The sequence below is a fragment of the Phalacrocorax carbo genome, chromosome 1 (assembly GCF_963921805.1).
Source record: "Phalacrocorax carbo chromosome 1, bPhaCar2.1, whole genome shotgun sequence".
Classification (NCBI taxonomy): domain Eukaryota; kingdom Metazoa; phylum Chordata; class Aves; order Suliformes; family Phalacrocoracidae; genus Phalacrocorax; species Phalacrocorax carbo.
The window spans coordinates 26,355,240-26,377,736 of NC_087513.1; the positions used below are offsets into that span (position 1 = coordinate 26,355,240).

Genomic DNA, 22,497 nt, shown 5'->3' on the forward strand with positions numbered 1-22,497 from the left:
TGATAATTTAATTTTAATTGCTTCAGGAATACATAGTCCTGAAGGCTCGTTGGTATAAAGAGCCTGTGTGTACCTTAAGTGACTATAATATAATTCTGTTGTGTGTCATGAGTGACCAACGTCCTCATGTAGAAGCGGCTGTGATGCCAGCCGGAACTGAAAGATCTGGACTCCACCAAGTCACTGATTTGAATGTATAGAAAGTCTAAGGATAAGAAACTTGAGGACAGGTTTTATGGTGCTTGTTAAAGTATTTCAGAAAGATTCTTTAATTTTTTTTTTTCAAATCCACCTTTTGCCTCTTCTCTTCTGAGGCTCTGTGCATTTTGGATTGTTTTTTAAGTCTGTTGTGCACATAGCCTAACAGGGGCGGGGAGGGAGGAGGGCGGGAGGGCGGGAGGAACCCAAACAAACAAAAAACCACAAACCCAACCCCCCTGCCACATGCATATATTCTTTGAAAATAGTAACCTTAAGGGTATGTGATTTTTTTTTTTAAAGTTCTTCTTTTATTAAGACAACAAAGAGTAAACTCTGACTAGAAACGGCTTCATGAAAATCCCACTGGAAAATATTTTCCTGGCTGGAGTTTTCACTGCAAATTCTGGCATTTATAACTATGCGTTTTCTGTAATTACGGGATTCAAACAGCACAGGATTCAAATTTGTCTGCATATGTTTTCACAAAGGGAAAAACTGTTAGAAATATTTGATGGTCAATAGGGCAAATAATTTTACTGATTTTTATCATGAAGTTGGCAGAGAAATAAATATCCCTCAGAACCAAACATTGTTAGTCCCTGTTGGTGTGTGGTCAAACAGCTTGTTAATTCAGTTATGGCAGAACCTGGTTATAAATTGGAAGTTGGCAGACTGAATTGTCTATTGAGTTGAAACACAACCAGGCAAACAATCATTAAACTAAACTGATATTTTCTTTAAAAGCAGGCAAATATTTCATAAAGGAAAAAATGAACTATGTTTTCATTGAAAAGGTAAACTGGAGATGTGACAAACCTACCATGAATGTGGCTGGCTTATGTCAGTAGTTCTCAGCCAGCTAACTGCAGCGTTGGGGAGGGTGGTTGCTGTAAAGTCCATCTGAAGAATGACTGGGAACCACTCACTGTATTGCCACTTGGGGCAGATTCTTCTGTACCCATACACCCATTTCAGTCCATGTGGATGCAGAGCTGATAGGGATGATTAAATTCAGATGTCTGCTACGTTGCAAGATATCAATAACTGCTAATGGCTTCCTAGAAGGGACTCTGTAGCTGCTTTACAGAACCACAGCACCAACTGTTCTGCAGTACTTGTGGCTACAGTTACCGTGAATTAATATGAGAGATTAGTGATAATTAATTTTTTGCCTTTTTGTGGCAATATGTATTTCTGATATAATACATAATAGCTGTTATTTGTTCTGTAATAATACAGGATATTTGTTCTGACCCCTGTGGACTCTTACCACAGTCACAGCTGCTCCAATACCTTGTACTAATATTTGGCACTGGAATTGTTATTTACCAACCAGAAGTATTTCTTCATTATTAAACTACCAAGCATTGAAAGGGAAGAAATAACTGACAAACATACTTGGTGTAAACCTGTGGAGATTAGAATTAGACAGGTTGCGGACTGGAGTTCATCATTTTCATATTTTGTGCCTTTCATCAGCAGCTCATTTATGAATGTGGTGTGAATGGGAGAAAAAACAGTGATTCACAAGATAGGTTACCCTGCCTTTTGAAAGACTGATTTAAGTGGGTTCACAATACTTTAGTACAGATTTGGTGAGAAGCCAGTACTGTGCTAAAACTCCAATTCAGCTAGTCAGTGGGTAAGTAAGGGGCTGGACATATAGCTTGCATTTTGAAGTGTTGATTGTTTGACATTCCACTTGTAGGAGAAAATACACTTGATGTTCACCAGTTGTTAGTATACCCCAGTAGTTTTAGATATGAGCAACTTTCTCAAGGGAGTAAATATAGGACTAAACTTTTTTTTGCTTTCTTAATTTTTAACTTTCAGTCCAAAGGTGAACTCTTCAAGGAGGTACCTGAACTAATCATCATTAGACGGTTTTGGCTTTAAATTGGATAGAGGGTAAGCTTCTTTCCTGTTCAGATCAGAGTTTTTAAGGTTCAGACAAATTGGGGTGGACAGTGTTGGTCCTGCAGTCCAGTGCCCACCTCTCCGCCTGTCTAACCACAAGATGCGTTTTGCTGATCTTGTCCAATGTAAATGTACAGCACTGTATATGTGCTTACAAGACTTTTTCAAAGTGCTTTGAAAGGTTACCTAATTTTTTTAGCTGGGAGAGGAGCATGACAGGAATTGAGCTGGTGGGAGTGTCCAGGTCTTCTTCTGAATGCTTGGCTTAAATCCAAATGTTTGCTGTGCTTATGGTGATGATCTGCTTCCGCCACCCTGGCGCTTAGCAGCTACCTTGAACAGGCAGCCATGTTTTACCAGGGCAGGGGCAGCGCGGTACTATTCGGTGCAGTTATCTGGCAGCTCAAAGTGACAAGAACTGTCCAGCCCCTTGAGGGCTGTTCAGGGAAATGCCTTTGACTTACAACAGCAAGGTTGGAGAGTGCAGTTATGATATTGTCAGATAAAATGGGTTGGGTTTTTTGCGTACTCCTGCAGTAGTGAAGAGCCACTTGCTTGTCCTTTTGAAAAAGGTACAGTGCTAAATTGAAAAGTAAGTATCTGTTGACAGTAGCCATTTTACGGTTTCAGTACGTTTTCAGCATGAAACGTGCTGCCTGGACTTCTGTGACCCGCTTTTCACTGCATCGTGTACTTTTAGGCTCATCTAATGGGGGTGGCTACTTTGCCTCGTCTTGGGGATGTGTCTTGAGTGTTGGTTTTACTAGGTGTCACTATGTCTGGCCTCATGATCCAAAACTTTTGGTGCAAACCTTATTCCTTTTATCTTCCTTGTTCCCATTTTCCCCCATTCCCATTCTTTAAGCCATTAATATTGCTTTCTCCCTCCAAGTTCTTGAAAGTCATTGATACCCAGGGCAGTAGAAGAGACTGAAATGGCACCAGAGCTGAAAAGGGCTCTAGAGTGATACTCCCTGGTGAACAGAGGAGGGAAGATAGTGATAGAAAAATTCAAGTGAAATGATGGAAGTGGGTCCAGGAAGCTATTGAAGAGGCAGGTTCTGCTATGACAGTAGTTTCAAGGGAGCTGGGCTGTTGAGGCAAGAGAGCTGGGAGTGATACCAGGATGGGAACAAGGGATGCTGCATCTTGAGTGAGAGAAGTGGTGCAACTGCTGAGGTGATATGTGGTCTTGCTGCAGTAGTGCTTTTTTCCCCCTCTATCCTTCCCAGCTCCTCTTTTCTCTTTGGTTGTTTGTCCAGCTTTTTTTCCTCTGCTGAAAGGAATAGGGAATGGGAGAGTCCCTGAGAGCAAGGAAGGAGTGAATGAATAAACAGATCCACAAAGCCCAGCCAAACCTCCATGCCTTGTCTGAAATGCAGCCCAGCCTCACCAGTGGGGCATGCCTTGACACTGTGGTTCAACTGCATTCTTGTTGCCACAAATTGAGTATGGAGTGGATGTCCAGTGAGGTAAATTAATCTCTTTCTTGCGTAATCTTGCCCTTTTGACTAATAAACCACAGAGATACGTTGCTGTGTGCACAGGGGCTGCACTATGGGCTTTATATCTAAGAGCACTTCTTCACTCAAAATGGTAAATATTTGAAGTGTTTTGGGGTGTGCTGAGGCAGAGTTATTGTGTGTATCAGCACCAAATTCATCTGTTTTACAAGGAAAAAGGATTGTCTTGACCAAAGAAGCATTTCTATGGTGTTTAATTTCCTTGGTAGAAAATAGAGGGGTTAGAGAGATGAAGGATGCTGTGTTTCAAAATAAGGGGAGAAGATGGGGGAAGGGTATATTATAAGGCCATGACCTTGCAGTGACCCTTATTCCTTGGAGTTCATTGACTTCAGGTAATAGCGTCTTGGGCAAATAAATCCTAATAATTGTCTGAAGTGTATGTTTGCTTATTTCCAAAGTAATACCTGTTTCCTTATATAAGCAAAGATTAACTGTTAATGATCTGTTTTAAATTTTTACTTTAACCATCTCGTAGAAGAATTGAGGCTGTGAACAAAGTTCTAACTATTTATAAATAATTTAGTTTTTTAAAAAGTAAATGGGTCAATTAAAAGAACTTGGACACATACCATAGAAAATTAAAATGTTCATTGCCATTAAAAAAAAGTTTTTTGACTCAGAAAATTAGTTGCAAAGGTTTGGGGAAAAGTGATAATTATTTATATAAAACTTGGATTTTACAAAGGTCACAAGCTTTAAGACCCTTTGTACAGATTGACAAAATTTTGTGATCAGGGAAACCGAAATCTAAAATAAGAGATATCTGATCATTTTGCTGTGGAATGTACGTATTCTGAAGAACTGGATGGCATTCAGTAGCTCATGTTGTAAGTTGGTGGTTTCAGCCCATTTCCTTGTTGACTTGTGACTGCGTCTCTCACATATTTCTGCGTTGTCAAGCAAGTAAAGCAAATTTTAAATCAGAATGACAAATGGACTGTTAATCCCTTCAGGGCAGGGCTGAGGGAGCTGGGGAGGGAGGAAGGTGGGGGCAGGGGAAAGTTTGCACTGCCAGACTGGATAAACAGCATTTCAGTTTTCCGTGCAGCTTGTGTGACTCCATTTAATGATTGCTTGCTCCATTTTTAAAAAGTATAGCTGGATTAATCGTGAAAATAATCTTGTTAGTTTTTAAAGTGTAGCAAAAGTAAAGGGAACCGTAGGTTGTAACTTATGGAGGGAGGAAGGAGTTTTTATTTTGTTTTGCACAGAAAGAGTCTGGTTCCTGTTGGTCATCCAGCGTTGTGGTGGTCATCTGACGCTTCTCAGGGTGCAGACAGATGTCTGGATGGCTTGTGTCTCAGTAGAAAAAGGCTGACGCTCTCAGGCTGTTAGCCATTGGGAAATGCTATGCATAACCCTCTTAAAATCTGGCATCTGTGTTACATACCATATACTCTAGCCTTTTAGAGATTCCCGTAAGGTTTCCTTCTGCAGCTGCCTTACCCTTGGAATATACTTCAGCCCCTGCCCTTCCCTCCCAGAGCTTTCCTTGCCTCTCTTGCCATATGGACCACGTTGCCCAAGGAGGTGGTGTGAGCACCAGACAGCAAGTCTGAGGAGGCTGGACTTGCTGATCAGCTCTGGCACGAGGGTTGTGGTTTCTTTTGAGACTGGGGGGGGCGGAGTGTGTGTGTGGGGAAAGGTGTTTTATATCTTCTGGGAGAAAAGAAAAACACTTGAGATGAGAGTGGTAAAGCTTGAAAGATGATACTTATTAAATGAAATACAGAGCACGTGAATGACAATTCCTTAATAAGTACACTGATGCTTCAAAGAAAGGCACATTTGCTCAAAAATTGAAGGATTTCTACAGTCTTGTAGACCAAAATCTCCAAAAGCTGCAACACCCTCCATGCTCTCACTTTTCTTCACAGTGTTGCAACTTCTGACTCCAGTTGTTAGCCCCTGCCGTTGCCATTTGCTTTCATATACAGAATGCTCTCTTGCTTTCTCACTGTCTGGAAGTGGGCTTAGGAAGTGGATATTTTGAGTATATGAGATGGGGTATATTTTTTCTTTAAGGATGAATTTAGTAGACTGTGAAGTCTCCTCGGGTTTTCTAGGGTGGCAGTAGTTAGCTAGGAAGCTGTCAGAACAGATGAAATAGGGTCCTAATCCCAGAACAGGAGCATCATGCAACATGCAAACCCAAGGTTTGAGTGAGGAAAAAGATGAAGTAAGCTACTCTTGTGCCTTTCTAGTTCTGCTGAAATTTGGGTTGCCACGGAACCCTGTCTTAGTTAATTTTCTTTGTGAGTTGCCTAGACTCTTGCTTCTAAATCACTCTTCCAAATCGTAAACAAAATGATTGTACCAAGTTTGGTACAAGCAGGATCAAGAGAGGATGACTGGGGATGTGTCCCGGTCTTTGATTCTCCTTGTGTGTGGGCTAATGGCCCACTGATTTTACAGGTTATAGTAGCTGAATGCTGAATAGGCATTCCAGAGGTCCAGGGAAGTACTTGAGTCACCATCCCTGGAGGCATTTAAAAGACATGTAGAGGTAGTGTTTAGGGACATGGTTTACTGGTGGACTTGGCAGTGTTAGTTTTACAGCTGGACTCAATGGTCTTAAAGGTCTTTTCCAACCTACACGATTCTATGATTCTATAGGTCATTGGCAAAAAATTACCAAACCCATCTATGGCAGAGCAAAAAGCCCCATACGGTACCACTTCAGTCACAAAGTTGGGTATGCATGGCGTTGTAGCATGGCTACGCATGCCTGTCTGGGCTGCTTGGCACCAGAGGGCCATAGTGACTCTCTGGTCACTAAGTACCCAAAGTCATCACATTTCTATGAGGGCTCCTGCTCTTAGCTTTGTTTCTGGCATAATGCTTGCACTAGAGTTTGGAAGGGCATCCTCGGAGGACAGTCATGTGTTTTTTGTATCTGTGCCAGTGGGGTTATCACAGTGGCCGATAATAGGGCACTGGGCATTCAGTGCAATAGCCAAGGTAATGTGAAAGAGACCACTGCAGGACACGAGTTTTAACTCTAGTTTTGCTTTGTTAAATGTAATTAGAATTTAATTTTTGCACTGTCAAAAAAATCTCTGGAAAAATTCTGTGTTCTCGGAAATACTTTGGAGATGGGCATTTAAAATGGGGACTGGGGTGGGAAGAGGAGCAAATATTCTTACCAACTCCCTCCACATGCTGTTTTCTGAAATCCCATTTTTTCCGTCATCCTGTTGCCATGTAACAGAAATAGAAGGTTATTTTTCACCAGTTCTTTTCACCTGTTGCCTAAAAAGCACAGGCAAAGTATATTGAGTGATTAATTGCAGGAATCGTGGTATATTGAAGACAAAAAATCTCTAGAACTGCAGTAAGAGTTTTGTATTACAGCTCTGCAAAAAACATAAAGCATGGTGCTTCACGCTTTATATCCTTCCCTGCAGCTGCCCACAATTGCAACAAAAAAAAAATCCTATACTCTGCAGGATAGAAAGCCACAAGGGAGAGATTTTATGTTGAGAGGCACTTCATGTGTGTGCCATTCACTGTTACTCTCTGAACTGAATGGAAATTGTTGGAACGAAGACCTTTTAAATGGATGCAAAATATCTTAGATTCAGTAATAGTGATTTTGTGCTTGCATTTGCTATTTTTATTAGTTTTGTATCTAAATGGTTGTGATGATCAAGAAAGAAATTTGTTCCTGCAGTGTATTCTGTGGTGGAGGTCATTCTCTTAGTTTGGCAGAGAAAATAGGATAGCAAAAACCCTGTCATAATTTAATTAGGATAAATTAATTTTGTACTTCAGTTGCTAGTCTTAGAGAGATAGGAAGACATTTTGGGCATATGCCAGAGCATATATACTCCATATAGGGAGCACTGCTATATATGGAGCTTGTATCCTCTTACGGGATGCTACTGCTGCGTGCAGGAATTTTATTCACACTAAAAGTTTTTATTCTAATTAGATAATCCATACAGATATTTCTAAAAGCAGTTTTAAATTATTTTGATTTTTTTAATGCATAGTGAAAATACCATGTACCTTTCAAGTGTTTTATCAGGTTCTGACAGCATTTATGCAGGTATCTATCTGAAAATAGTCATCTGAATTAGCACACAACCTATTACTTCAAAATAGTTCAATAGTTCCCTTTTTCTGCCATTGACTACTTGATGGTTACCTGCATTCTGTGGTTGAATTTCATCATCATTGAATTCCCATTCCATGTTCCACTGTCCCACTACTCGTTTTGTCTTATATATTAATTCCCTGTAGAAGTGGACTATGTTTGTTTGACTTTCACAAGAGCAAGACCTCTCTAGAGGCAGTTTTAACTTGTAGTAGCTGAGTATGATCTCTCAGTGTCTCTGCACTGGCAGTGAGTAAGTGGGTTTCTGTGCTGTTGATGTGTGTAGTATCTGCATCGGATGTTTCAGGGCAGGATGAGGATGTTGGCCGTGGTCGCTCTTACACCTGTACCACATGAAGAGTATTCCAGTAGAACAGTGTCTGGTGACTACTTAGGGAATAACACAGAATCACAGAATGGCAGGGGTTGGAAGGGACCTCTGGAGATCATCTTGTCCAACCCCTCTGCTTGAGCAGGGACACCTAGAGCAGGGGGCACAGGAACGTGTCCAGGTGGGTTTTGAATGTCCCCAGGGAAGGAGACTCCACAGCTTCCCTGGGCAGCCTGTTCTACTGCTCTGGCACCCTCACAGGAAAGATGTTTTTAATCATCTTTAAGTGGAACTTCCTGTGTTCCAACTTGTGCCCATTGCCCCTTGTCCTGTCATTGGGCACTACTGAAAAGAGTCCCAGTCCCATCGTCCTGACACCCACCCTTCAGATATTTATAGGTATTGATGAAATCCCCTCTCAGTCTTCTCTTCTCCAGGCCGAACAAACCCAGGTCTCTCAGCCTTTCCTCACAAGGGAGATGTTCCAGTCCCCTGATCATCTATGTAGCTCTCTGCTGGACTTGCTCAAGCAGTTCCAAATCCTTCTTAAACTGGGGGGCCCAAAACTGGACACGGTACTCCAAATGTGGTCTCACTGGGGCAGAGTAGAGGGGGAGGATAACCTCTCTCGATCTGCTGGCCACAATCCTTTTAATGCATCCCAGGATACCGTTGGCCTTCTTGGCCACAAGGGCACAGTGCTGGCTCAGGGTCACCTTGCTGTCCACCAGCACTCCCAGGTCCTTCTCAACAGAGCTGCTTTCCAGTAGTTCAGCCCCCAGCCTGTACTGGTGCATGGGGTTGTTCCTCCCCAGGTGCAGGACTTTATATGCTTAATCTCTTTCCTTGGCCCTTCCCCCCCATCTTTTTGACATCTCTTTGAAAGTGGTTTTTGTAGTAATGACTTTATTTCTGCTCCTGCTTCTTTCCTGTTTACTCTTTTGCATAAGAAAGGAAGGGGAATGGGATTCTCCTGAACTCCAGAGTTCCTAGTTCCTTTACCTCTCTTTCAGGACTGATGTGCTGGAAGAATACAGTTGTTTAAGTCTCTGCAGGCTGCCAGTGCTGGAGCTCTGTGCTCTGGAGATGGAGCCACACGCAAGTACTCATCCACTGCTGCAGAAAAAATCCAGGGGCTTCTGCAAGGTTCCAGATATTAGAGGAGATGCTCCTGTTGGAAAGCTACTGCTCTACTGAGCTGCTGCCCTCCTTCTTCCCCTGCAGCCAGTGGTGGTGACCAAGCTTAATGAGGAAGTTGCAGGAGAACCAGCTCCTGCTAATTGACAACACATCCATTTGACACGGCAGGGAGGCTGAAGTGTCTTGGCCACATGTGTGCCTGTGACTTAGTAAGGAGCAATAAATGTCTACTGCATTATTAATTATTTTATTGGCAAATATTTTTACGTTGATTTGTTACTCTGAAAAGAGTGTTTTCTACCAGCATTTCAGCCTTTTAGCTTCTCAAGGAAGCAACGTTTCAGCCTTTTCACAACCTCACTGGAGGAAGTCCTGCAGTGAAACTTACTCTGGGTTTGTAACAGGGTGAAGGCATCTCTTCAGTTTTCTGATGACTTTGCATAGTCTAACTGGAGAGTGAATGATAGTGATTACCAATTGCCTACAAAAGAAAAGCGTTAAAAATCTGTAGGATTTGCCATGTAGAGGGTCTCTAGTTCTTGAAGTGATTGTCGCTTTACATAACTGCTTGTGGATTTTTTTATTTTATGATAACCTGTAGATATCTTTGCAAAACAGTTTGCTCCCTCCTGTGCCTTTTCTACCCTACCCTCTCCCTGCTGAAAAGCCCACCAAACCCAACAAAAAGAAAAGAAGTAGAAAATGTCTCAGCAATGGCTGAGAGTGCTCTGAGGGAGGTGTGCTGTAGGAGGTAACATCAGTGACCTGCTGGCGCAGTTTTGAGCATAGTGCACCGTGGTGTTCCTCAGTCAGTCTCCTTTACAAAATGTAGCCACTCAGCCCATAGGAGGAAATATTAAGCCTTGCTTCAAAACCAAGTCCGTGTTTCTGGCAAAAAGCAGAAGTGTGTAAATGCAGGAATATGCATTTAGCATTCAGACTCCTGTGGGAATTTAATTGGGGACAAGGAATAAGCATTGAAGCCAGTAGTAATTTCTGTGTTTGGAAGATGGAAATTAGGGGTAATAAATTTAAATAATGGTTAGAGGGTTTTTTTTTTTTCCCCCACACAACTTACATAAGAATTATTTGTTTTGCAAACCATTACATTTAGAGAGAGGTATAATATTCCCCTTCAACAGCAGAGTGAAACTGAAGCTCCTGTGTGCGGGTTTGGTGTGCCTGCAGTTGCTCAGTTCCTAGAATGGATTTTCATGTGGGTAAACTTTGTCTCTTTTGCATTATGGACAGATGATGTGCTTTCTCAGGACAGAAGGCTTGATTCTGCAGTGCCCTTATGCATCCAGATGTAGCTAGAGTTAGGAGATCTCAATTCCCAGCAGACCCAGAAATGGTTTATGAGTGAATCTGGCTTAATAGTTTTCTACCCCAAGCTTTACCCAGTAACTGGAGAAAATCTTGGTTTTGGCTCTTCTGTCTCCAGCTGCTACCAGAAACTTCCTTAACTGTATGCTGAGAAAAATGAGATTTCAAATGTTAAGGTTTGTGAATGAATTAAATGTCACAAGGAACAGCAAATTAAGAGTTTTCCAGAGAATGCCACATGTACACCCCCCAGAGGTACCACTTTCACTATGATCAGTGAGTTTTGCATAAGATTTGGAGATGGCAGGCAGTCCCAGGCTTGTTATTCTATTAGAGTATAAAACACTGACATTTGCTTTGACAGCTGAGAACTCAAATTCACTTTTCATCTAAACATTTAGTTAGTATTACACGTAATGTCCTTAAACAATTTTTTCTTATGAATTGAAGAGCTAAAGCACGTGGCATTCTTTCCTGCTTATGAAGTGAATACTTTCCAAAGCAGATTTCTTTAAAAAAAAACATGGAACCCTTTGCATAACTTGCAGGCACTACAGTGATAGTGGATACATTGTCTAGAAGCTCATTAATTTACTTTTTAGAGAATGCGTCACTGTTCCTACAAGGTATGACTCAAATTTTTTCCTTTCTTGGACCTTTGGAGGATGAACATATTGGTTATTGAAGGCCTAGACTGGAGCTCTGCATGTGGTTATAGTGTTGATTTATAAGGATATATATCCTTATATATATGTATCCTTATATATCCTTATATATATATATAGATATATGTTGATTTATAAGGATTTATAAGGTTCAGCTCTAATGACTATGAAGATGCAGTGTAATGTGGTGGGGACTAGTAAAACAGGCTCTCTTCTTTCAATACCATCTTTACTGAATGGACCTTTGCAGGGGGCAGGTATGAGTGCAGGTTTCTCTTGAAAATTCACGTGGATATTTCTACATGCACATTTTTAATTTTCCCGATTGCGTCTACAGACCTAATTCAGGTAGTTAGATTTCATTAGCAAGTAGAAGTTAAGGCAAGACACTGTTCAGTAGCTGTCAAGGTAGCTGTGAATTACAAGGTATCAGTTGCAGACTGGGTGAATGAAAAAGATTCCATGTATATGACCATTAAATCTGAACACTTGTGGGCTTATTTTCTCTATTTTAAATAATACAGCTTACTGACCTTTTAATAGGAAAAAAAAAATCACTCACCCTCAATGCATATTTTGTGTCTTCTATACCTGCCCTGAATAGATTCCAGAATTAAGTGGCTAAATTAGAAGCCTTTTGGCATATATCCTGCTAATGAAATTATATATTTATTCTAGTCTGTTTTATATTGTGATGGTGTCTCTCTGATTTACAAATAAAATTAAAATCCGTGAAGACTATAAGTCTTGTATACTGAGAACAAGGGGGAGCTCAGTCCATTGACATAGAAAGTTTTGAGTCAAGAATGATTGGAACATTACTTCTGCTTTAAATAAAAGATAAATGGGTTACTTTTAACAGAGAACACCAGTTAAAGCAGTCTTAATTTCAGAAAGGGTTTGTCGATGCTGTACAGAAGATAGTACTACTCTTTTTAATCACAGCGGCCAGTGTTTCTTAAGTGTCATTACCAAGACCTGTATGGCTTCTTTATTTATACATGTATTTTCTATTTTTAAATAGTTGAAGGGTTAGATCTGGTAATAGACAAAGATATTTCAATCCATCTCAATAAATATTTGTACATTTGTGCCCGACCTCAAATATCCAAATCACTTTGATAAGAACTATTTGCTTCCATCTTGTCAATTTTCTCTTTTTTATTCTTTTTTTTTTTCTTCTCCCTTTTGGCTATTGGCATGATTTGGATTATGTTGCTTAAATGGATAAAACTTAGAGATGTCTTTTTTTTCCATGTATATGAGGGAAAAAACATTGTCCTGTTTGCAACTGTTTTAGCATACAGTGTCATGATAGTCTTGTACTCTTGGGCAACAAGGAAATTAATTTATTTTCCCATTTTAATGTTCATATGCTTTATGGTAAGTTAGTGAGAAATGTCACATGACTTAAACTTTTAGAATGTTTGCTGAATGAATCTTTCATATTTTGGTTACAAAAATGTATTTCAGATTCCACATCTTCAGTCAAGTGAAATGTTAATAATGTTTTGAGACGTCCTTCAATATTGTTCAGTCTTTTTTTCAAAGTTAAACTCAATATCAAAAATAACTATGACCATTTGGTTTTCTGCAGTACTTTGGAAGCTTGCTTGTAATATTCTGTGTTGAACTGGCCTGTGGTGTTTGGACCTACGAGCAGGAAATAACGGTGAGTCAGAAAAGGAGGCTGCATTTTTTCAACAGAAGAAAACAAATATTTCCATTAGTTAGCTGTTTTCTAATTGCTGTAGTGTTTATCTTTGTTCATTATTCTGACAGTGTAATTCCATGTGACTGCTTTTTCTAAAACAGAGAATTCTTCTGGGAAAGCTTGTCTCTCTGGAAAGTCCTCTCTGGGTTTCTCCCCACCCGCACTATATTGAAGAGCCAAATCTTGCAGCCCCTGATTTAAGGAATTTGTTTTTTGTTAATTCCTGCTTAGGCAGGTTGTCAAGTCGGTGGAAGTTTTGAGGGTAAAGTATGAACTTCAGGCTTAAGATAAGTATTTTGAGGGAGGAGATGTGAGAATTTGAAGGGATTTTGCCCTGAAAGTTCTTCATGTTTTAAAGAGCTATAGCTGAGTGTACTACGTTGCAAACAGACAGTGTGTTCTTTCACTAGAGGACTTGCTGTCTGCTGAAATCTTCACACTGCCTCCACAAACTATAAATGCCAGTTTTAGGCAAAACATGTCTTAGCTATAAAACACTCTTCTGTAAACTTGTGAAGAGGTTTTATCTCTGTCTAGTTTTTATGGCTGTACCAACCTTTAATTTTCAAACTGAAGACTTGTAACCATCGTGCAAGAAAATGGGTAAGTGTTGAGCAGAAATTAAACAGAAATGTTATTCTGCTGGCTGCTATATCCTTACGTCTTGTACTCGGTCTGGTACATTTTTATGAATAGAGGGACAAATATTTTCTCTGAGCTGCCAAGATATGCCCAATATACTGGTCTTTCCAACAGTGAGTAGCAATTATATCGCAGTAAGATGGGAGGGAGCCTTCTTGATGTTTACATGGTATTGGGTCTAAAGGGATTTCTGGCAGATTTGAAGTCTGAAGTTATGCGGCAGCACTTTGCATCAGCATTTATCCCCTTGTGGTACAGATTCCAGAGGAGTATTCTAATATAACAGCGATTAAGGCTATCCCTTTACTTTAAATGTCAGCTTACGTTGATGCATTTTAAAATTGGTAATGCGGACAAGAGACGTGCTTCATCCTATGGGCACAGCTGCCCTCTGCGGGGGTTTTGCCAAGGATGACAGTTATAGCTAACATTCATCTTTCCACAGAACTCTTGTCAGTGGAAGCTGCCTGAAATAACATAGCCCTCAGTGCACTGGTACATGCCATCTCCAGCCTTCACTATTAATTTAGAGAACCTGAAGTTACAGTGTGTTTTAGTGTGATCCCCCAAGCTTTCAGTTACCTGCTATGCCACTGAAACCCAAACCCGTGACAGTTTGATAAAAGCTGGCATAGCCCTACCATATGTTAAGGCACTGGTGATGCTGCTGGAAAAAACACAACTGTCCCTGCACCCCTGTGCCAGAAGAAGCAGCGCTGAGCTCCACGTCTGTGCCATCTGCAGTGGCTCGCAGTGAACCCGGATACTCCACACTCCTCTGGTTTTTCCTCTTTCTTCCAGGGATTCAAGTGTATGAACATGAGAATGCATATAGAACAGAAAAAAAAATCTCTTCCTCAACTGCTTTTCATTTTTTATCTCTTTTCTTCTCTCCCTTATATGTATTTTTTTATTCTTCATCCCCGAAACACTGGGGGTTTTTGTTTTCTCTTTGCATCAGAATTTCCTCTTTTTATTTCCTTTGGCCTAGCACTACTGATCCTTATGTGATGAGGTGGGCCAGACTCAGGTTTCTTGCTGCTGAGAGTCATAGGGAATGTGGCAGTCTGGAAAAGCACAGTTCTTTATCAGTGGTTCTTTCATAACTGTGCAGGTCACTTCCCTAGAGCACGCTTTCCTCTGCTCTATTTGATAAAGATAAGAAGACTCCCTCTTATACCATCTTATACTCATGGGGGTGAATTGATGTCATGTTGGTTTCAGCGTAGCGTGAAATCACACGAGCCCCTGGTGGGTTTCAGAGAATCAGTTGGCGGTGGGTGGGTGGGTGATGTTGTCAAAAATGTCACCGAGGCATAACCGCCTCTGCTGATCCAATATGGGCTCTCCTTGGCGTGTGGACAAGTTGCTGTAAGAGTCTTTGTATAAACAATTTTCCTTCCAGCTCATGATAGCTCTCAGCGTGAAGTGTGCCTCATGACTAATTTATTCCACCCACAAGATTGAAAAGCCAGTGTGGGTTCTTGGCTTACTTGGGCATTGGTCAAGCCTTGAGACTCATTAGAAAAATAATAATAAGTAGATTTCAACGGCAAACTGAGCTTTACAGAACTTATGCTAAAATCAAACCACCACCTCTAGTTTTTGTTCGTCTGCACAATCCACAGAAGTGTTAGTGTATAGTCCAACAAATGCATCATGTATTACTGTGCTCTACTGCGTGTGAGCTAACAGTAAACTATTTAGTAAATACCTCAATGTCCTTTTAGTTTGACATGTTGGTGTTCTCGGAGCAGTCAAACACACAGATTCCAATATCCCTCCATAGCTCCAGAATTCAAGTTGCCTTCGTACAGTGGGGTGTAGTTTGTTTTGACTTGCTTTTAATTTCCTTCTCTCGCTCCTTGATTTTTTTTTCTTGCTTTCCATTGTTTTCATAAAGAAGTTGGATGCCTTGTATTACGTGCATAATCTTGGACTGTATTCAACTCAAATAAGATAATAATAAAAAAATAAAGAAATCGTCTAGTAAATATGAGCTTAATTGCAGTGATAGCAGGTATTATCCAAAGAAAACGGTACTAACTTCCAATGCAATGAAAAGAGAAGTGCCTTGACTGCAAAACTAAATTATTATAGTGACCAGTGTAAATGTTTGTGGTAGAAATATTCTCTGATATTAAGTGTTTTTAGTACTCTACTGCTAACGTTTTTCACATGGACAATTGTGAGTTCAATGCCTTATAGCTTAAGAAATAAAATTGGCTAAGTGAAAGGTGTGTTACGTTTTGGTGATATTATTATTATGTTCATATTCATGATACATGAAGCTTTGCCAGGGCATCAAAAATGTAGTATAACTTAGAAGCGGTAATGAAATATTATCAAATGGTCTTATCTGGCTTACGGGGTCAGGCAGGCAGTGATTGTTCCTATCTTTTTGTAGAGCATCTAGCACGACAAAGACCAGGCTCCTTTGGGAAGTATTGTGATATTTTTATCTTTTCAAATTTAGGTTAGGGCTATTTGCAGAATGCCCTTACTGTTTGCTTCAAATGAATGGGATAGCTAAGTCACAGCCGCTAGAGGAGCAGGGCTCCCCTGCCCTCCAAACGAAAGCTGATACTACAATTGTGATTTCTTTCCCCATGACTATTAGGGCTAATGGGAACAAGGCATAATTCAGCATGAATGGTATGTGTGCCTAGAAGGGCAACTTGCAAAGTCTTCAGCTCCTTGTTTTAGTTTGGCACACTGAAATTTGTGCTGCTGGGTGGAGGTTAATATGTTGACTCTTAACTGCGTTGTAGACCAGGTGCCATAGCACTTGCTTCTATTGTTTCTAACAAATTACTAACTGAGGGTTGTAGTCTAACAATGGAGAACACCAGCTCCTCACTTCTGAAGAGTCAAATTTGAAAGAAAAATTCTTTGAGAATCCTTCTTTCAGAAGAAAAAATTTACAAGGTCGTGTGTATGAAGAAAACGTTCACAGGGCCTCATTGCCTACACTTCTTTGTTACTGTTCTTGAGCAAGATACTGAAATGGAGTGCATTCAGGATACCTGCAAGCGGGGCTCCAGGCAAAGCCAGAAAGCTAATGAAAAGGCTCTCAGGGTAGAATTCATCTCAGTTAATTTTATATATTTAAGAAGTTAGATGTTTATATCTAAGTTTATCACCTTAGTTAAGTGGGTTTGAGACTTCAAGGGAACGATTCATCTGCTTTGTTTAAAATATTTATCTTGAGATGAATTGCCCCATATGACTGCCTGTTTCTTTCTATTGACTAAGAAACCACCAGGGAGATACCTAAATTGGGGCGGACAAATGCCATCCTTGATGACTTGGAAGGGACTCGGTTGAAGTTTTATGCCAGATAAAAAAATATGGTAATGATATAATCAAATTGTACCCAACTATCTCTGAATCTCTTCAAAATGCATCTCCTTTTCCAGTGTACATTAATTTGTAAGCAAAGGATAGAAATAACTTTTTCCTGATATTTTAATAAAGACTCAAAGTTTCAATATTGTAAAAGTTGAAGCACTTATTTTTCTCTTTTCTTTAAATACGGAGTTTATTTGGTCATCACAATGGAAAGATCTCAGAATAGATGGAAGCTGGGGGTTTGGAGCCATAAGCCAACTGATCTCTTGTATGAATCACTTTTCTTTCCTTGCACCAGGTTCCAGTGCAGTGGTCTGATATGATCACGCTGAAAGCCAGGATGACCAATTATGGCCTACCTAGGTACCAGTGGCTGACCCATGCATGGAATTTCTTCCAGAGAGAGGTAAGGTGACAGTTAATCATGAGCTGAACTAATACATGCTGAGTAAATGTTATTTATCTGCTGAAGAAAAAGGTTTGATTTTAAGTGAATAGGTAAAGTGAAACCCTGCATAATGATGATGTCTTTTAACATCATTTGATATCCAACTCTTGAGCTTTTGTAGGCCCTAATGACGCTAAAACACAAAAAAACCCCAATGTTACTAAAGTCAGTTAAATTGCTAATAACTGTCTTCATCTTTGTCAGTAAGGTTAGGACGCCAACACCTTTTAATATTATTATAACATTTAAAAATATGATGTATATAAAATCAAAATTCTGCTGGTAAAGTAAAATGGACATTTCTATATGCTGTTTTAATATTAAACTGGGCTCCCCTTCCTGTAGGCTGTGTTGTTTCCTTTCACTGAGCTGTCATAGTTAAGATATGTGTTTAGCTGGAAATGAGTAGGAAAGGAAGTTTCCAAATAGATGCCAGTGGTGTCTCTTTGGCTGAGGTTAGAGAAAGTGATCAGAGTTTTTATTTCCTTTGACTGGGCAGGCAGGAAACAAACCAAAAAGCTTCCTTGTGTATTCACAGCTTTGCCCTCTAGTCTACTAAAATTCAGAACTGTTTCAAAGAATGAAGTATTATGTTACAAAAACATGAAATTGCCCAAGGTAAAACCCATTAACTCCAAATATAACTCACGTGCAGGAAGAGAGCTCTTTAAATGCCTGTCATTGTGCCGCTCTTGTTGAAATGTTGAAATCTATCATTGTTGCACAGATTTCCTGTTTATTTAAACATTTCCTGGCAGCACTTGGTTAGTCTGTATTTATACTAAAACACGAAAGAAAGAGTGGGACTACATGAGGTTAAACACCCCCCACCCTCCCCAGTCCCCTGCTCTGGCTATGCAAGTGCTCTGTGAAACAGAGTAATCCTTCATACGCAGGTAGAGTGTTTGTGTCTGTTCTGTACCTGAAATAACATAACCAATGGTCTTGATTTCCTTGAATGGAGCTGATACTGTATCTTGGTTTAAATGTGTAAGTTCAGTAAATTAAAAGCTGCCTTCTACACTCCTCGTTGTTGTAGTGTCATAATGGCTGGTTTTAAAATGAATATTAGTAATAAAACTTCAAGTGTGCCTTAACTCTTCCAGGGGATAAAAAGTTCTTTTAGAAGTTAGGTTTCCTATATTCCATCTCTGACCAGAGGAATGATTTGGGGAATGTTTGAAGAGAACTGAGAAGGCTCTTTCAGAGCTCCTAGTTAACTGATGGGCTCTCCTTTTTATTCTGTCTACTCATAAGTCAGATGGTGGGTGTGTGAGCCTGGTATGTGCTTTACGCCTGAATGAGCACTATGCCTGGGGCCCTTCTTCAGGCAGCATTACAATTTTTTTCCTAAATTTGTAATTACAATTTTATTCCCAAAGATTCATCCCTGATCAGGTTTGTGCTCTTTCTTCTGTATCTTTTAACATCTGGGAGATGGGAAATGTATTTTCCCACTAGCCCCCTTGCTGGTCTAATATCAGAGTTGTGACTGTGCTAAGGAAGATGGGAAGGGTCAGTTGAAGTCAGGAAGGAAGAACTGGCAGGGGAAGAAAAGATTTGAGAGTAAGAAAAGGATGTTTAATGAGGATGTCTTTGCAGTTACAATGAGGAGCTGAAGCTTGAGCTTTCCTTAGAGAGTCCCGTACTGGGAGGATTTTGACTGACTAATGAATTGATAAAAACAGAGACATTAAAGCTGTGGTGAAAAAGGGAGAAGTGAGATTTGTAAGAGGACTGGTGAAGTCAAGGCACAGTGTGTACCAACATGGTGTCTGGGCACTGATCTGCTTGATTGTGACCGAGGAGTGGCGTGGTATACAGAGGACTCTGGCTCTGGAGCAAGTAAGGGGGACAAATGTTCCCAGGCCCACGGGTCAGAGGAACCAGGTGATGAATTACACTCAGGCAGGTACTGGAGAACATCCAGATAGAAAAAAGTGCCATCTTGTTCCTGCAGCGAGGCTTTTTTTTTTTTGCTCATGTCAAGTCTCCATCTGATGCTGAAGAAAATCTAATGTAGCTGCTTCAGCCGTTTTTTATGTGAAAGCAGCTAGGAATGTGGTAGGCTGGTTGTTCGGCTCTAAATCTCTCTGGGTGCTTTGCAGAGGAGACGACAGGTTGTTAGTCCTGGTGTCTTTTATAGCCGATTATGGTTCATCTGCTTTGCAGCCAGACTTCCTACTTTTATGGTTGATTCTGTTGCAGTGTTTATTTTGGTGTGGTACTGCTTCCTTCCATTTTTTTCCTTTTTCCTTTCAGCATTTGTGATTTCTATACCTTTTTGCTCACTTTTAAAATCTTTTTTTTTCTTTTTTCTGTGTTCAGATAAATCTGTGCTTTTTCTCATCTGATTTTCAACAGATGTGTCCATAGTTGTAGCCTTGCAGGAAGAGTCCTCACTAGTAAGACCTTAATCATCTTTTCCTACTACTTCCCTTCTGACATGAGATTATCATGTGTTAGTTCCTTGTAGTAGGGATAGCAGAATTACAGGGTAGGACAATTTCTGTGAGGTAGCAGTTGGGATTTAAAGGACAGAGCAGCATCATTGGCTGTTTCTGAGGTGTTCATTGGTCACCACATTACATTTTTCACATTGCATTTATGTCAAAGTACAGCAAAAGAAGATACATGGAAGCTCTTGCAGGTGTGTTTAGTCCTACGTAAATATTTTGAAAGTTATTAATAGGAATTTATTTAGCTATTTTGATGACCTACATATGAAGAAGTAGCACCATTATTGCTGATCTTTGCTAATCCTTCCTTTGCAGTTTAAATGTTGTGGGGTGGTGTACTTCACAGACTGGCTGGAAATGACAGAGATGGACTGGCCGCCCGACTCCTGTTGTGTCAGAGAGTTCCCTGGATGCTCTAAGCAGGCACATCATGAGGATCTCAGTGACCTTTATCAGGAGGTAAGAAGAAAAAATGTGGATATTTCAGAAGGCTTTGTACATTCTCCCTGATCAAGTAGTTTTCCAAATTCTCATCACTTACAGTGCAGCAGAAAGGTTTGTAGAGTGATTGTGTTTATGGAACATGTTTATTGTGTTTGTTTATGTTTTGTTAATGCTGAAGAGGGGGAAGAAAGGAAGGCAGGCAGACAGAAGGAAAGAAAGAAGGAAAGAGCCCACCGACCCACTCTTACCTGGACCTGAGATAAGTTAGTAGCAATGCAGTTAATATCTGAGATATGCCTAAACATTGAGGTAGTTGTTTTATATTGGTTAGGCTGGAGTTGAAATTTGCTCCAATCAAAAAAAAAAATAATAGTTCTGGTGCAATGTCCAGTCTCCAGCTTGCCAAACTAAGAAATTCTGCATACTGTGGAGTAGTGAGGACTCTAGTGGTATGGACAGTGAAGGATGCTTTTGAGAAGTCCTTTGGAAGATGGGAGCTCTCCTGTTAACAGGGCTCATGCAAGGAGGCAGGTAATTCAGTTGCTGTGCTGTGAGCATGCATAGATACTGTGTGTGAAGATGCTCTTCCTGTCTAACTCTGTTACATTACAGAATGATTATTATTTTAAAAGAATTTTAAAAAGCCTTAAAACCAGGAGAGGACCTGTTTGAACTCAGAGTGGGTAAGGGAGGAGATCATGGTAGCAAGTCATTGCTGTTCTTAGGGTGAAAATCATAAAAACAAGTAAACATGTTTGTGATAGTTTAGCAGTTGGGCTTGATGATCTTAAGGGTCTTTTCCAACCTTAATGATTCTATGATTCTGTATTAAAACTCTTAGCTGTTCTCACAAAAATGCTGTAAAAAGTTGCCTTTGTCTGGAGACTGCTTTGCTATCTACCTTTTTTTAATGCTAGCAGTCCTCTGAAGACCTTTAGTTGTGCATTCAGTAATATCAGAATGACACAGTCCAGGTAGTCCAGTAGTGACAAAAAGCATGTCTCAGTTAGTTATGAGGATCTGAGAAGAGGTGCATTCTTCATTTATTTGCTTTAAGAGTAATATAGAGGGCATAGGAAGGAGGATGGGCCTGAGAAACATGCTTTCAGATGCTGCAGTATGAACATTTCTCTAGTGGACAGTGCAACTCTGCATTATGGAAGAGCACCCAAAGAACCATTTTATCTTGTCACAGTCTCTTACTGCTGTTCAATACTTTTTCTTACAAGAATCTATTAATGTGGCTCTTGTTCAGGAGCCACGGAGAGATACCTCTGAAGCAGGGGAGATTCACTTTATAAACAAGCCAAGATGAATATTAGCTATTGCCAGGAAACAATCGAGTTTTTGGGAAATGGCATCACTGACATGGAATGATTTGCTAGATTTGTATGGCATTGATTCTATGAGCAGAAATTATGTAAGCTCTTCTGGACTTTCAGACATCCATCCTAGGCCTCGTGTGCTTCTGCTAGGAAGAGAGAAGGTAGACTGCCAAAAGGCAGGTACCTCAAAAGGCCAATCTGTGCTAGGGAACGTTAAAGACAGTGGTAGATGCTGTTTTCTTTCCATCAGCTACTTGTAGAGCTTCTCCTGCCTTATGGCAAGGCTTGCACACAGGAAGCACTGGTTACACTTTAGAAGCGTCAGTCTCTGAATGGGCAAGTGTTTCAAGCTTTTTCTGGGGCCTGCCAATCTCTTACATGTTCTTGAAGAAGAATGAACTGGGGCTCACTCTGCAATAATGGGTGGGTTTTGTCATACTGTTGCCAGTATTGATACCATACAGCCCAACTCTGCTATAAAGAGCCCTCGAGGAGAGGGCTGTGGAAGCTGCAGGATGTTCATTTGCCTTAAGCATCCATCCTGCTTATGTGAAAAAGCAAGCATATGTAAGCAGTGTCACTCAATAACAAACTAATTTTTTTGCTCAGGAGGCTCAAAAATTTCTGAGAAGGAGTACTAGTGACCGGAGTGTATTGTCAAAACTGCAGGGTTTTCTCATCTCATCTCTTCTGCTAGCATTTCATTCACATAGCCGTATTCCTGGAACGTGGTTCTCTGTGCACTTCGAATGAAGGGTTTTTTGATTCTACTTAGAGAAAATTAATAGCCAGAAGTAATGATGATGTAAAACATAAGGGCCCTGAGACCCACCTGATAAAAAGAAAGGCTGCCGGGCTTTTGTTTTTTAAAAGAAACCTGAAGGGCACATTTCTGGTTCTTCCCCTACC

The 22,497-nt window shown here is 40.4% G+C and overlaps 1 protein-coding gene across 3 annotated transcripts in view; it reads left to right on the forward strand.

The window, feature by feature from the left end:
• Nucleotides 1–22,497, forward strand: part of TSPAN12 (tetraspanin 12) — a 47,639-nt gene that overhangs the window by 19,344 nt on the left and 5,798 nt on the right. For 2 of the 3 annotated variants that reach the window (XM_064446657.1, XM_064446652.1), the window contains exons 5-7: nt 12,803–12,877; nt 17,211–17,318; nt 20,135–20,278. In XM_064446657.1, coding sequence (XP_064302727.1) covers nt 12,803–12,877; nt 17,211–17,318; nt 20,135–20,278 — 327 coding nt within the window. The remainder of the gene's footprint in view (nt 1–12,802; nt 12,878–17,210; nt 17,319–20,134; nt 20,279–22,497) is intronic. The other variant, XM_064446666.1, reaches the window with a different exon arrangement.